General features: G+C 46.5%; 1 protein-coding gene across 1 annotated transcript in view; it reads right to left on the minus strand.

Moving 5' to 3' along the window:
• DHTKD1 (dehydrogenase E1 and transketolase domain containing 1) overlaps nt 1-15,340 on the minus strand; it is a 1,474,452-nt gene that overhangs the window by 1,039,383 nt on the left and 419,729 nt on the right. The window contains exon 5 of the mRNA XM_086919908.1: nt 4,479-4,748. Coding sequence (XP_086776034.1) covers nt 4,479-4,748 — 270 coding nt within the window. The remainder of the gene's footprint in view (nt 1-4,478; nt 4,749-15,340) is intronic.

Below are 15,340 nucleotides of genomic sequence, written 5' to 3' on the forward strand. Positions count from 1 at the left end.
TCACATGACAATCCCAGAGATACATGTGGTTAAATACTGGCAGTCACTACATTTGACTCCTCCCATACAAATAAGGACATAGAAAAAATACTATTCATTGCACAATTGGCTGGCTGAAATGTAAGGATGAAATCCCATACTTATATGTTCATAACATCACTGTGTTAGAGAAAGTTATAATCAAGATACAAAGTTTAAAAACCATAATAATTTCCAAAACTATCTCCATAAGTACAATGATGAAACAATGATAGAATTTAGGCTGACTTTAAAAAGTTCACTCTCACTAATTTTTGCTGTTGTGTGAACAAGGCACCTGAGTGCCGAGTGTCATGAAGCCAACAAGCGAATAAAAGAATATTGAGCACCGCAAAATCTGGTCCATGCATTGTATTCCTGGCGCAAGCTGAGGCGAGCCGCAATCGCGCAGGAAAACTTTGGTTTGGAGTATTATTGGTCGCTTGGATCTACGCGACTACACACGAGATCCTCTCCATAAGAAATTAATGATTTGGTCAGCGTCGCTGTAAGTGGATTCTTACCTGAGTCCTCTCTGGAGTTTGTGTCCTCTGGGAAGAGGAAGACGTTTGACCCCTGGAGACCGAGTGAACTGAACCGGAAGCAGTTGGAGCCCTCGGGAGCACCGCGCCTGCAGTGGGACTGAGAGGCGGCGGGACCGAGACGAGCATCGCAGCACCGGGGAGAAAAAATTTACCGGAATCTAAGGCGGAGAGCTAAGCGGTAAATTGGCAAGACGTTATATTTGTTGCTTACTAACAATTCACGTATTGTCCACATACTACATTCGCGTTACCAACATGTCGGCTGACAGCGTGAGGGATAGGGAGGCACGAGCTAATACTATGTTCTCGGAAGAACCCCTACTATAACTACCGACACACATAACACTTCAGACCCACATGGAGGACCGAGCACAGACACACTAAATGGCAAAATCAAAATCCTGGAGAAAAAGTCCCGCAGGAACAAAGTAAATGGTGGGAGGCTAAGTCCCTTCAAAAATATATAGAGGTAAACCGGATACCGAGGGGGCTAAGGATTTTAACATCACCCACTTATGAAAACCCTAATCCGGATTTGATGCGCGAGTGGGCGGATAGTAATCTGGAGGCTTCCAGGCGCCTAGTATTGATACTGATAAAGTATGCAGAAATAGATCGAACCAAGCTCCTTGATGAAATAGCTACACAATATGAAGAGTTGGAGACCTTAGGCACAGAAGATGAAAGAACCAAGCTCCTGGCCGAGATGACTGCCCGGCTGAAAAAGGAAGAAGAAAAAATCCTCACGAGGAAGACATATAAATTTGCCAGAGACAGACAAGATTACGATCTAGGGCAGATTTTCACTTTTTCAAGAAAATATGATGGCATACGTAAGGCCACTGGATGTGCCACTGGAAACTTACAATCAAAAACACGGGGCAGAAGAAACTACAAACAGGTGCATCCCAATACTGAATAAAGAAGGAATTTTCCTCTGTAGGACTGTCACACTGCCCATTGGGACATTGTTGTTTTCTCTAAGTTGGCATGAGCAAGCTGCAGCTTGCCCGCTGCTTTGCGCACAATACGACACAACTTTATTGTTACAATAAATTCTATGGCTGTTTTCACATGAGAACTCATCGCTGTGTTTACTCTTTGCAAATTCCTGGGATTTTGACTAAACATTGTGAGCAAGGTCAAACAACAATGCCCCTTGTTATTTGTTCTGGCCAGGCCTTAGCCCTTAGACAAAACATACAGATGCAGCTATTGTTTGGACAAGGACTTTGGTCTTATTAGAAGATACGAATAGGTATCACACACTTAGAGAGGGACCTTTCCAGGGAGATGAGCGAGACAGCACTTATGATAGGTTGAGGTATAGGGTCTGCTAACAAAACGTAATATATACTTATGAAGCACAAACATTTGATAAAATACAGTTCCTTCTGTCAGAATTTATTTGCATCACTGGTTAAAAGACTACAATGTCTGGAATTTTAAGTTTTCAAACTCTGCATACTTATGAAGCACAAACATTTGATAAAATACAGTTGTTTGCAGGAATATATAATAATACTACTTCTTAGCAAGGAGTGGGAGGTTAGGCTTCAGTGTCTTTTCATGATGACATCTCTCTTCATGGTATATGGATTAGCTGCTATGCGGACTGTATTTATACTATGCAATTTTCTGTTTGTTGTGGCACGTATACTGCATGTTAGGGCACGTTAGTTAAAATAAATATTTTAAACTGTTTCCTGTATCTGTCAGATCTCATTGCGTAAAAGCATAAGAGTGAGAGCGAAAGGGTGTGTCTTCTTACCGCGATTCCTGAGAGATCTGGGAGTGTTGTTTTCTGGGGTGTCTAATCATTAGTTTCTCTGTGAGTGAGTCGGAGAGCAATTGAGGCACTATAGCTAGTCAGTCCTGAGCTTATGGGTACTAAGGTGGTAGGATGACTCAGTCCCTATACACCAAAGACCTACAATCCTGCGCACAGTTCTGTTTGTGTGCAGAATCCCTGAAACAGGACAGTCTCAGGATAAGGTTGCACATTGGTGGTTGCATTGTGAGACATAGATCTAAAGTGTGCAAACATTGGTTCTGGGTCGGAAGTGGACGTTGGAAACGGGTCCAAAAAGGGCACCATCAAAGTCAGTGCCAGAGTACTCAGGAACGCGCAGTGCAATGGAAGCCAGTGGTGAACTGTAGGCTGAAGCAAGCAAGAAACAGGGCGGGCCCCAGCGGGGTGAATTAGTACCGGCAACAGACCTGCTGAGAGAAGTGCTACTACTGGCCCCAGAGGCTCTGTGAGGCCCAAAGGCACTACAGCGGGAGCCAGAATCGTCTTGAAGATCCGCAGAATAGACTATTTAAAGGACTCTATCTGATGCTGGGTCATAAACAACCTGTGGAAGTTGGGCATGCAGGAACGAGTCTTGGAATGGACTAGGAGGCATAAAGTGCCTGAGGAGTCGGGCCCTTGGAATGCCGACTGTGTGAGTTGTCACCTGTTCTGGAAGGTTGAGTGGAGGATAAATCCTGCTTGGCCCTTTTGTTCACATGGCATGACTTCGACTTAAACTTACCCATAGACTTGGATTTAGATTGGTACATTTTGCAGGAATGGCAAGGTGATTTGTAGAGAATCAGCACCATAACTCGAGCCAGATCCCTGTCTTTAGCGGGAACTCTTCCAATGTTCCGCAGGGTAGAGCTTTGGTTCCCCCTGTTTGCATTCAGGTGCATCTACCATGTATTTGTCATACAGTTTCAATCTGTGACCAGAACCTCTGCACCATAAGCAAATGGTGAGCGGATCCATGGCTGACCTCGGCTTTCTTCAGTGTGGCACGGTTTAAAACCTGTCAGCAAGAAAGGAACGGACGTCAGCATGCAGGGGCAGTACCTACATGCGGCTCTGTGCCCTCACTTCTAGGGTATAGTCAGATGTCGGTCCCCGGCCTCACTGTGCCACTGGATTCAAGCTAGCCTGGCTGATGAGGGGTGATGCCTCAAAACCCGTCCCAGGATGCTTGTTTCCGGTCCAGTGAGTCCCTGACTTAGCAGCTCGGTCTGGACTGTTCCCATGAGGCACATGGCCAAGACTGATTTGCATATGGCTGGGTCTAAACTGGGGTGACATGGTGAGCAAAAGAACAATGGATTTAACCCAGATCTATTTACTCGGGGTGAATGTTTAATTTGCTCTGCATTCCGTCTATCATCTGTGTGTCCTTTGCTTTCCCACCTTAAGAGCGCCGGGCATACCCAGACGTGCGACCCTGGCTGTGCCACTGGATTAAAGCTAGCCTGGCTGATGAGGAGTGATGCTCCAAAACCGGTCCCAGGATGCTGGTTTCCGGTCCACAGAGGACGTGGCTTGGGAGTTCGGTCTGGACTGCTCCAAGAGGCACAGGGTCAAGACTGATTTGCATATGGCTGGGTCTAAACTGGGGTGGCATATCGAGCAAAAGACCAACGGGTTTAAGCCAGATCTATTGACTGGGGTTGAATGTTTGATTTGCTCCGTATTCCGTACATCATCTGTATGTCTTTTGTTTTCTCACTTCTTGCGTGGAATGCGTCAAAGAGTTCAAGGGCACCGCCTGCCAGTACACACAAGCAAATGCTGTTGAAAATATGGATCCAGTCTGGCATGTGGCATCATCCTAAACATGAGGAACCTGCAGTCAAAATCTACGAGAAAGATGTTAAATAAATATGGTTTTTACTAATTAGACTTATTCTCCGTAGTAAAAATGAGTGAGATCACATTCAGAAAGGAGTATAAACACAACCTAGAATAAGAAATTAAGATAGTAAGAGAACAAGTGTGAGCACAATAATTGCGTTCCAATTATTGTGGAAACAAAAAACATCCAGATTGAGGTGACCAAACAATATCAATGAGTATTGATTTAACAACAAACCTAGATAACCCACATGTGTGAGATTCCGAAGTACCTGAACACAGATGACTTTATCCCCTGGTTCTGCAGAGCTGTCTTGTGAGTAGTCACCGTCCATTCGAGACTGCTGTCTCGCTCGTGTTTTGCCCGCAACAACGGGGTTGATCGCTTCCAAATGTGAAGGATTAGGAAGCATGGTAACATGCAGGGGACGATGAGAGCCAAAGTCCAAATCTACAGATGAAGTTAGGTGAGATAAGACATCACCCACCGCTGGGGAATTCTCTGGGAACTCACTCAAGCCACGCATCTTACGAAACATTAGCTGTAAAAAAAGAAAAAAAATATATATTTATAAATATATAGCTCAAGTTCTTTGTAAAGTTACAGAAAATAAAGTTTGTATTCTACATTCCTCATGTCCGAATTTATTTGCGTCACTGGTTAAAAGACTACAATGTATGGAATTTTAAGTTTTCAAACTCTGCATACTTATGAAGCACAAACATTTGATAAAATACAGTTGTTTGCAGGAATATACAGAAAGCTGTGCAAGCCAAGAGCGTTGTTTTACTCATCTGAACAAAACGAAGGAATCTCAATTCTCCATTAAAATAAAACGCTACCAGATTAGACTGTCCACACTAACTACATTGTAATGGTATTGATGTATCTGATTTTTGAAGCAGCACATATATTGCTTACCTAGTATTGATAATGAGCTATCCTTGTTTGCCCAATACCTCATAGCGGATATTCCCAGCAGAAATGCACGGTCTACGCATATCATCATATACTTAGCCAACATTTATTGTGCTAATTAGGCAAGGGTTGCATCCTGATGTTAATCGACACCCTGGATAAACATGGATCAATGAATTACATCTCTTGTAGAGGGCAGAGGGGCAGTAAAAAGCCATGGATGTAATTATAATTTGGTGACGGACAGGCCAGTAACAATCAAACTGAGTAAAGAAATGAAGGATGTATACAACTATGCCCATGCAGTGGAAGTGTACTGGGTTAAGAGGGTGGAGACCAAGCAACTGAAGAGTAGAAGAATGGAAACAGGGATTAGAAAATAAAGAGAGTAAACCCCTGAACCTTGGTACTGAAAAGGAACTGGTTCTATGGCTCCCTTTTGTAAGAGAGAGTGCACCTCTTGTTTGAGTAACTCCAAATGGTCTGACAACAATTTGTGAATGTGAGGTGGAATGTGTGGTGGATTGGAGGTGAGCTCTAGGCAAAAACCATGTTGGATAAAGTCTAGCAACCATTTGTTGGTTGTAATAGATTGCTAAATGGGGAGAAACTGTTGAAGTCTTCGCCCTCGGGGGGAAATGTAGGCAAGTCACTGCTTATTGGGGAAGCGGTGTTACGTGGTGTGGCACCTTTACCTCTGTCTTTGGAATTGTTTCCTCTATATCCTCCTCTGTAAAAACTTCTAGAGGAAAAGGATTGGTTGTTGCCTTGGTAAGAGGATGTTTTTTTGGACCCTGCCCTGCGAAAGGAGCCTCTATTGGATGGGGACTGGAGCGCTCCCATGAATTTTGCCAATGCAGTGTCCTTTTTCATCTTTTCAAAGGATTGAACGACTACAGGACCAAACGGGTGTTCCTTGTCAAAGGTTTTTTTTAAAATGAACGGTTGAACTTCAGGCATAAACCCTGAGATCCTAAACCATGCATACCTCCTAAAGAGAATGCTGGTATTTATCTCCCTAGCTGCGGTGTCAGCTGCATCAAAAGCACATCTTATTGAGGAGTTCGAGATGAGTTTCCCCTCTTCAACTAACTGCTGTGCCTAATTTTTGTGTCTATTGGGAGATATTGGAGAAGATATACCATTTCATACCAGTGTAACCTGTCGTACATCGCTAGTAGGCCCTGTGTGTTTGTGATACGCCAATGGTTAGAGGCTTGAACAGCTACTCATTTTCCTGAGGCATCTATAAGTTTGGACTCTTTATCTGGGGGAGGTTTTACCTAGAGGTTTGCAAGTTAGCTCTTTTGCAAGCAATGGACACTACTAGAGAGTCAAGAGGTAATTGTCCCTTGATTAACACAGGATCTGATGGTGAGGGTTTACATTTTTTATCTGCCCTTGGAGTTAAAATACATGCTTTGACAGGGTATTTCAAGATATTGTTTGCATGTCGTAACATGCCTTTAAGCAAAGGGAGTGTTTTACTTGACCTATGTGTGGACTCAAGTGTTTCATCTAGAATGTCATCCGCTAATGTTTTAAGTTTTTTTAATTTTATTTATACTTTTTTCAAAAATACAAATCAGGCAGACAAAAGTACAGACAGAGTATCAGTGCAGGTGCTTATATGAAATAGGTACAGTAGACCAGCAACTTTGATCTGAGGGCCAGTAAAACACGGTGAGCGAATGTTCTATACATTGGGGCACTAGAGACAACATAATGAGAGAGACCACAAAATACACATAATAGCAGCATTCAATCATAGGGCGAGTTCAGGGAAGGGGTGGGGGGATCTGGGGGATTGCGTATCAACCTGTCAAGGGTCTGGGGGGCACAGGTGGTTGCCACAGTGTCAGGTTGAGTGTCATCAAAATCAGAAACAGGGTGCGTGAGCAGATATGTTGTGAGGGGTCCCCAACTGTCTCGGGCTGAGAGGAAAGTGGGAGAAGTTCAGCAAATGCGTACATTTGGTCCTGCCAGAATACCATATCTCGGATCCAGTCGTTAAACTTGGGTGCCCGACCTCGGCCCCAACGGCACGCAATACAGCGTTTGCCGAGAAGGAGGCTGAATGAAACTAATTTTCTGTACGGCACTGCTAAGGTTGCGGTATAGCCAAGAAGGGCAAAAAGAGGAGTGTGTGGGAGGTGTAGCGATGTCATCTGTTCCAGGGCTTCCAATACCTAAAGCCAATACCCTTGCACAAAAGCGCAGTCCCATGTCAGTTGGAGGAAGCCAGCCCGTGTAGCCCCACATCGATCGCACTTATCATCGCGCTGGTGAAAGCAATAGAGTTTGGCAGGTGTAAAATATGTACGTGTAAGTATTTATAGTGGAGGATCCAGAGGAGGCTGGTGGTTGTGCTTTGTTCTGTTTGCCCGCAGCAATAACTGCTCCTCAGTTGTAGTTAGCTTCAATTCTACAGACCATTTATCCTTGGAGGTGGTTTGTGAAATGCACTGAGTGGTGTACAGAGAGTGATAGAGGGACGAAACTAGATGAGGTGCTGCATACCCGGCCAGTAAAAGCCGAAGTGTGGCGACTTCTGGTGGCTCACAGGTGAAGGAAGGAGGGTGTTCCTTGAATCCCTGCCGCAAACAGATATATAAAAAAAGGGCCAATGAAGGGAGGGGCTCGGGGCTTCTTCCAGTAGGACCGGCGTCTTCGGGTGGTATGATAAGGGAAGCAAAGGCGAGTATAGCATAGGGGCCCAGGTTCTTGTAACAATATGTTGTCATGCACTAACAGTGGTAGTGATCGGGGTCTGAGCCTCCGCACGGTTAGTACCAGCAGCGAAGATAGCACCGTCTATTGGGATAGGATATGATAGCCATTGTTCGGCCGCCACTTGAGGCATGTATCTGGGGGGGTGAAACCGGAAATGGGCCTGCGTGCAGAGATAGTAGAGTTCGAAATTGGGAATATCGAACCCTCCTTGCACGTAGGGGAGGGTGAGGGTGTCCCACTGTACTCTGGGCTGCCTACCTCCCCAAGTTAGGCGAATAAGCTCTGTCCAGAGCATCGAAAAACAAGCCCTACCTGGGTTATAGGGTATGTTTGTGAAGAGATAAAGAAGTTTAGGAAGGATAACCATTTTAATTAAGGATAGGCGTCCTGCAATGGATAACGGGAGAGCGATCCAACGAGTAACATTGTCCCCTATCCCATCTAGGGTACGGCCGTAGTTAAGGTGCATCAATTCATCGTGATTTGTGGATATCCAGATACCGAGATATTTAACCTCGTCAGGGCACCACTCAATTGGGAAGTCCAGGGTAAATTCAGTGACTGAGAAGATGAGGGGGAAGAGTTGAGATTTGGACCAGTTTATATGAATACCAGATAGACCCCCAAATCTCACAAATTCTCGGAGCAGCGGATTGAGGTTCGTCTGGGGTTCTCTGACGTATAACGTGATATCATCCGCGTACAGAGAAATCAGGATATGTCGGAGTGGGCAGCGGAGGGCCTTACCTTGATGGTATTGTCTGACTTTAGCTGCAAGGGGTTCAATTGCCATGTGGAATAGGAGTGGCAATAGCGGACACCTCTGTTGAGTCCCTCAGGATGCTGGGATGGAAGATGAGGAATGACCATTAATAAGGACCTTGGCTACAGGCTCCGTGTAGAGGAGGCAAACCCAAGATATGAATCCCAGCGGGAAGCCCATGTTTTGTAAAATCACAAAGAGGAAGTCCCATTCCACTGAGTCGAACACTTTTGTGGCATCAAGGAATACAGCAGCAAGGGGTATCTTTGGATCTATCGTATGGAGAGTGGAGAAGAGTGTGCATAGATTATGAGAGGTTGCACGCCCAGGAACGAAGCCAGCCTGGTCGGGGAGCACCAGCTTGTTCATTAATTGGCTGAGGCGATTGGCTAGGATTTTTGCAAGGATTTTGGTGTCCGTATTAATTAAGGATAAGGGTCTATAGGAGTCGTAGCAGTCTGCTGCTTTGCCAGGCTAAAGAAGGGACGAAATCAGTGCTAACCGCATGGAGGGGGGCAGGCAGCCGATTTCCAGTACTCCATTAAAGAAGATTTTAAGGAAGGGGAGCGGCTGGGCTATGTACGCTTAATAAAAATCTACAGGAAGGCCATCAGAGCATGGGGCCTTTCCAGACTGCATTTGCATTATTGCCTCATGTATTTCATCATTTTCAAAAAGAGCTGCAAGGAACTCCTGCTGTGTGTTGCCCAACCAGCCGAGAGTGATATCTAGCAGGAAGGGGATAAAGTCAGGGGGTTCGGTTCTGCAAGTGTTGTACAATGTGGCATAGAAGTCAGTGAAGGTGTGCAGAATGTCCAGACTGTCATTGTGCTGTATTCCCTCCGAGTCTTTAATCTCGAGGACATAATTGGCGAATCTAAAGCGCCGTACCATTTGCGCTAATTGCCTGCCTAGGCACTCGCCCTCCCCGTATCTGTGCGCTGTGTAGTATGTCCCGCGAAAGCGTGCCTCGCATGCGGCCGTTTCCTTATATTCAGTGAGTTTATCTCTAAATGTAGAAAGGTTTTGACCCGAGTTAGTACCCCAGAGTTCAGTCTCTAGTTGTTTAAGTTCGATCTCAAGTTTATGAAGGCTACAGCGCAGATCGCGCAGAACCCCAAAGCTTTTGGCCTTGCAAGTCCTGCGTATTATAACCTTAAAAGCTTCCCATACCACTCCCACCGAAGAAACAGAATCAATATTAGTCTGGAAGGAGGAGGTGATTTCCTCCCCTAGTGCTGCTCTGAACACTGTGTCAAGTAGGGCCTCCGGAGTAAGCCGCCACATTCGGGGTGTGGATCTCATGTCAGGTGGAGCAATAGTTATGGTCTGAATAAGTCTTGGCGAGGTGGGTGGCACGTTCAGTCCAGGAAACAGCGCCCCTGGAAACCACCCAGTAGTCCAGTCTGGCCCATGAGGCATGGAGGGCAGTGTAATGGGTACCCTCCCTTTCTCCGGGAAGGAGATGGCACCAGACATCAGTGAGCCCAAAAGCTGTGAGAAGTCCCTGTACAGTTGCCTGTGTTTTGGTGTAATGAATGGGAAGGGGGTTAGATCTGTCCATCACCGGATTAAAAGCAGAGTTGAAGTCTCCGCCCAAATAATATGAGTAGAGCCTATTTGCAGAATTCAACCCCATAATGTGGTGTAAAAATCAGGGTCATCTGTATTTGGGCCGTAGCTGCACACTAACGTGACTGGGTCCTAGGCGTTCCCCAGAGTATACAGCTGCGCCCAATGCGATCCTGCTGTGTGCCCCCCAGGATGAAGGGTGAGTTTGGCTTGACCAGGATTGCCACCCCTCTGGAATATGTGGAGTAAGTGGAGAAGACACATGTCATGGCCCACTTGCTGGAAAATGTGGGAGAGCGGGATGGGTCAAGGTGGGTTTCCTGCAGGACCGCTATGTGTACATGATGTCTGTCCAGGTAGGAGATGATTTGCCTGCATTTCCGAGAGTCTCGAATGCCCCAAACATTCCAGGAGATGAGATTAAGATGTAGGGGCTCAACGTGTTGTTACAGGAAGGACAACGTTATTAAGATGAGGAAGTGGCATGCGGGGAACATAATACCATGCGTGGCATCGAACAGAGTCTGTGCCCGTCAATAGGTTTAAAAAACAATAATACAAACAATGAGCATAAACCCCACTCCCTCGCCCACCCACAGAGGCACCCCAAATGTGCCTGCGGTACCACCATCTCCCAACACAACGAACACATTGCAACAGTGCAATAAGGAAAAAGTCATTATGCAACAAGAGTGCATAGGCCAGTGTGCAAAAAGGGCCTCCCCCAGTGCTATTGGTCAAGGGGGAGGGTACAAGGCAAGCATAGTGCAGTGATCAAACAACCTCCAGCTACATAACACATTTAAAACAAAAAAACCTTCTAAGGGGCACCAATAGTTGGGAAACAGTATGCGCCAACATAAGCATTATGAAGGTGATAGCACACAACAATGAGATGATACAGTCATTATGCTTTCAGCTTCAGAACTTATCTGTGGTTTGAGAGAGGAGCATAGGACTGCGTAGTCTGAAACCAGCTGGGTGCAGAGAGGGTGCATACAACTTGACATCGCTCCCCAGATCTCCCAGCAGTGGGGCAGTGTTGACAGCAGGTCAGGTGTGCCTCAGAAGTAGGAGGACAAATTGCAACTGGGTTACGAGGGTCTTCATGGGGAAAAAAAAAGGCAGGCAATTTACGGCCAGAGAGACAAAACGATGAAGTTCAGTCAGCACTGAGTGATGGTGATTGGTAGAGGCGATCCGGAGAGTCCCTTGTCTGGGTGTTCTTTTTGACGGTGCGAAGAAAATCATCCACCTGCTGTTCAATCGTGAAGAAGTGGTGCTTATCCTGGTAGGGGACTCTTAGACATGCTGGATAGAGCAGAGCATATTCAATCTGGAGTTTGCAGAGTTTTTGCTTAGCCGGAAGAAGTTTACAGCGTGCCTCCTACACCGACATCGTGAAATCGGATAGATTGAGAAGCCGGTGCCCTCAAATTGTAAGTTCTGGTGATCTCTGGCCAGTTTCAGCGCAACATCTCGGTCTCTGTAATTAAGGAGGCGTGCTATTATCAGCCTCAGGTTAGCTCCCATAGCCGGGCGTGGACCGAGGGATCGATGTGCCCGCTCTACTATAAACTGAGATGAGAAGGCATCTGCTCCAAAGGTGGTGCATAGGAGACGTTCGAGGAAATCCTCCATCCTGCCGGTATTTGTGCGTTCAGGAATTCCGGTAACGCGGATGTTATTGCACCGGCTTCTAGCTTTCAAGTCCTCGTTCTTGACAGCGATCACCTTTAAGAGCTAATCCATCTGGGTCATTTGGCGGGTCATCTGCGAGATGGTGTCCTCCGTATCCGAAATACGCTTCTCTGCCTTCTTGATCCGCTCATCATGCTTCTCCACCTTTTGGAATATGTAGTCCATGCGCGTGCTCATTGAGTCCATTTTTGTGGAGAGGTCAGTCAGGCTACACAGCATGTCCAGTAGTAGGGATTTGACCTCGTCTTCCGGAGCTGGCGGAGGGAGGGAGGAGGGCATGGTAGCCGATGGATCTGAATCTTGAGTGCAAGATCGCGTGACAGATCTCTTGGCATCGAAGGGGAGTTTAGTTTGTCTGCCCTCAGGCTTCCCCATGTTGTCTACGCAGCGGGTAGAGTGACCTGGCACAGAGGGGAGGGCAGTTGTGCTCCTCTACAATAGGAATAGCGGCGTTGAGGCGATAAAGGAGAGGGAGGCCAAGTTAGATCTGAGCAGATAAGAAAATAAAGGGTTGGCAGCACAGTGCAAGGCGGCAGAGGCGGAGCTTCCGTTATATTGGCGGCCGCAGGTTGGATGGAGCAAGGAAGTTACAGTAAAGGGCCAAGAAGTCAGTCTTTGGTTCGGATTCCAAAAGCAGTGCAGCTAGGGTGGTGCACAGAGAGTAACCTCAGTGGAGCAGGCAAGCAGCACTCTGCAAAAGGAGTACAGGGGGTAATGCCTTGGCCCAACCTCGTGCAGAACTGTGCATAGGATCGGTCCAGGTGTCCCACACCGAGGTATTGGGCAGCAGTTGGTAAAGGGCTGAGGCTCAGGCAGGAGTGTTCATAGAATCCGTGCTAGCGCAGTGGCGTATCCGGCTGGTGTCGCAATGGTCCCATCAGGACCCCATCAAAGGTGGTAATGTGCGTCTGGCGCCAATCACAAACGATGCCAGGAGTCAATGTCAGCAGACTAGTGTGTGTGGAGGTCACCCGCGCTCAAACCCTGAGGAGGCTCTAGCGGAGGCGGTACAGCAGATGCATGGAGTGGAGGGGGGGGGGGGGGGGGGGGGTCGGGATGTCGGGAGCTGCGGCGCCCTGCTAGGGAGCAGAGGGTTCAGAGAGCAGTTATGGTGAGCGCCAAGCCAATCAGAAAATGAGCGTCGCGCTAGGGAAAGCATGCGAGCCCAGTTCGCCTCGTTGCATGTCCTGTCTTGTCTTGGAGCCAGGAATCTGGGTGTCACTGGCGCAAAGTATGCGGCATCAGGTAAGGCCGCCGGCAGTGCTGGCAGTAGTCTGTGGCGAGGGGGGAGGCGAAAGCACTGCTGCGTGGGAAGCCTCGATCCTCTCGTAGCCTGAAAAGCCGTACGAAGGTCACCGCAGGTTCTCACCGCTGTCTGGGGGGGGGGGGTTCCCCGCCGATAGCAGCGCCGGCGGACGCTCTCAGAAGTTGAGCTTAGAGCGACAGACAGTTGGCAGATTCAGTTAGCTACTCCCGTTCTGTGGTGGAAAGCTGCGGTCGATCAATCAGGATAAATGACAAATCAAATAGTCAAGTGTCCAGAGTCTCACAGGCGTGCAGCCATCTTGGTTGTGCGCACCTAGCACCCTAGTCTTCCTCGAATGTTTCTTTATGTATTGATACACCATGATACTCTGCTGCTCTGGTAATGAGATGCTGATAAGCTATATCATCATTTGGTGGTGACGGTTTTGCAGGATAAAGGTCTGGCTCATTGTATACTGGAGGGTTAATGGTGTAATCATTCCAGGTGTCAATAGGCAAGTGGGTATCATCATCACTCTGATCTACATCTGGATCCGTATGTGGAGATCTCTGAGGTGCTATGTGTAATGGATCTTCAATAATTAATTATCCCATCCATCTGCAGATTCCAGGAGGGTCAATAAAAAGGCTCTGCCCTTTTTCCTATACTCTTTAATCTTTTCCTGGAGCTACTAGCGAATGTTCTATCTTCCATGAACATTTGTTTCCATATGTATGCTGACGACACACAACTTTATCTTAAAATCAATTCTTCTGAAGACCTCATCTCGCTCAACTCATCCTTGACGATTATCCAAAACTGGCTAACTGAAAACCATCTCCTGCTGAACACTGCCAAAACAGAATTCCTTCTCATTTCCTCTCCTAAGCACACCCTCAAGATTGACCTCTAGATGAAACATCTCACTACTTTCAACTCCCCCCGTTATCATCGACTCAGCAAAATCTCTTGGAATCACCCTGGACTCACACCTGAACATGAAGAAAAATATTAATAAGATGTGCAAGGGTGCGAATCACCCAATAAGGACTCTTAGAAACCTAATTCCTTTCCTCCCGCAAGAGGACTTCAAGCAGGTGGTACAAGCACTTGTCCTACCTAGGCTAGACTATGGAAGTGCAACGCTCTGTGGCCTCCCCAAATATACCTTAGCCCCGCTTAGAGCTTCACTGAATGCCGCTGCTAGACTGATCACCGACACTAAAAGAAATGAGCACATTCCCTCAGCCTTAAGATCTCTAAAGTGGTTACCCTACGAAGCAAGAATACAATTAAAGATTGCTTGTTTGACGCCCAAAGCCCTCCACTTCAAAACACCTGGATCAAAAGTGGGAATTATCAGGTGGTAGCAGACCTTCCAGAAATGCTAACTCATGGCTACTAAAACCACAGACTTTTTAGAAACTGAAAACGAGACTCAGAGCCTTCTCGGGAACGGCACCCAAGATCTGGAACTCTCTCCCACCGGAAATTCGCAGAATTCTGATACACTGCAGCATCCAAACAGGAAGTAAAAACAATCCTAATGACCAAGTTCCTTTTTAATTGGACCATGGTTCGTCTGTTTCTAAATGTCAGTTTTTAATTTTTTTTATCAACTGTTGTCTATGATTCTTTGCCTTGCCTATTAAGTAGCGTTGTGTCTTACCTAATCAAGTTATATCTTGCTCTCATTTATGTACTACTGTGAAGCGCTTTGATACCATCCGGGGTCTTGTTCGGGCTATAAAAAACTTTTTAAATAAATAAAACAAAAATGAAGAAGATGGTGGTAGTGGAGAGGGTTGTGGTTCACAATACACATGGTTAGTAGCCATGTCCTTCTTCTTCTTTAAGGGAATCTTCTCAGAAGTCCTCTGTAGGAAGCTTGTGTTTTGCTGGATTTGTATCCAAAATATGTCTAGAATTAGGATTAATATAACTTTTCTTTTCTTTGGGATCCAATTTGGCTTTAGGGAAAGTCTAGAATTGGTTCTGGAGGCTCCAGAACATTGTCCTTGGATTTCGGCATCGAAACCGCCGGATCTTTGGAATGTTGCGGCTCTGAAAAGTGTTTGTTTCCAAATGGAGGGTTTCGGCTCCAAAGCATGTTTCTGTTTCAAACCAGATTTGTCCTTGGAGTCTGATGATTTCGGATCCGAAGGTAATTTTGGCTGACACGACCCTGAGTCGGAAGGCT

The sequence above is a fragment of the Lissotriton vulgaris genome, chromosome 1_1, assembly GCF_964263255.1.
Source record: "Lissotriton vulgaris chromosome 1_1, aLisVul1.2, whole genome shotgun sequence".
NCBI lineage: Eukaryota > Metazoa > Chordata > Amphibia > Caudata > Salamandridae > Lissotriton > Lissotriton vulgaris.